The sequence below is a fragment of the Corvus brachyrhynchos genome, unplaced genomic scaffold (genome assembly GCF_000691975.1).
Source record: "Corvus brachyrhynchos isolate BGI_N302 unplaced genomic scaffold, ASM69197v1 scaffold340, whole genome shotgun sequence".
Taxonomy (NCBI): domain Eukaryota; kingdom Metazoa; phylum Chordata; class Aves; order Passeriformes; family Corvidae; genus Corvus; species Corvus brachyrhynchos.
Genome location: NW_008235987.1, coordinates 1,296,354 through 1,297,328, shown reverse-complemented (window position 1 = coordinate 1,297,328; position 975 = coordinate 1,296,354). Strand labels below are relative to the sequence as shown.

The following is a 975-nucleotide window of genomic DNA, read 5'->3' as shown; positions in this document are numbered from 1 at the left end:
GCCTCCGAGCCCCCCACCCCAACACAGCCCTCACCCCAAGGCGGGCCAGGGCTCCCCTGCAAGGGCCCTGTCACCCCCAGGTCACCCCAGCCCCCGTCCCCAGGGTCGGGGGGAGCCATGGGCACTCACGGGTGAGCTCGGCCCAGCTGGCGCCGGGGTGGCCGATGCCGCGCAGGGAGAAGCCCCGCAGGCTGTCATACACCAGCTCCCGGTACCGCAGCCGGAATCCCAGCAGGATCCCGTTGATCTTGTCCTCAGCCGGGGGCTGCAAGGGGAGGGAGGGAAGGCAGTCAGGGGTTGCTCTGATCCAGGGTTCCCTGGCACCCCGAGGTGCCACCCAGTACGCCTCGGTGCCACCTGCCAGGGCAGGGCGGAGGGGACGGTACCTGCCAGCGGATGAGCACCGACGTGGTGGTGTGGGGGGTGATGGAGAGGATGGTGGGAGCCTCCTCGGGGGCTGTGGGGGAGAAGAGGGCGGTGAGGCTCCGGAGATGCCCAGGGCGTGGGGGTGCCCTGGGCACGGGAGGAATTGCCTGGGCACGGGGGTAGGCCCTGTCCCTGCCCCAGGAGGTGCTGACCCGCCTGCAGGGTGGTGAGCGACTCCGACTCCTCGCTGTACTCGCTGTCCCCGATGTCGTTCGTGGCCTTCACACGGAACTTGTAGGAGGTGAAGGGTTTCAGCCTGCAGGGAGCGGAGCGGGATGGGGACGGAGCAGCCAGCGGGTGACCCCCCGAGCCACCCTCCCTCCCTCCGGGCCATCGCTTCCCAGCCTTGTACCAGCACTTCTCCCGAGATGGGGAAACTGAGGCACAGGGAAACCACCCAAAGCATCATCACCCACCGTGTCCCCCGCCCCTCACCTGTCCACGACGAAGGCGGTGGCGTTGTGGCTCACGGGGGCGGAGTGCAGAGCCCAGTCGCCGTCGGGCAGCTCGCGGCTCTGCACGGTGTAGTAGCGCACGGGGGAGAGGCCG

The 975-nt window shown here is 69.7% G+C and overlaps 1 protein-coding gene across 1 annotated transcript in view; it reads right to left on the bottom strand.

The window, feature by feature from the left end:
* SDK2 (sidekick cell adhesion molecule 2) overlaps positions 1 to 975 on the bottom strand; it is a 54,858-nt gene that overhangs the window by 7,260 nt on the left and 46,623 nt on the right. The window contains exons 30-33 of the mRNA XM_017730777.1: positions 862 to 974; positions 579 to 682; positions 387 to 457; positions 130 to 265 (exon numbers count right to left, since the gene is read on the bottom strand). Of these exons, the coding sequence (XP_017586266.1) occupies positions 130 to 265; positions 387 to 457; positions 579 to 682; positions 862 to 974 (424 nt within the window). The remainder of the gene's footprint in view (positions 1 to 129; positions 266 to 386; positions 458 to 578; positions 683 to 861; position 975) is intronic.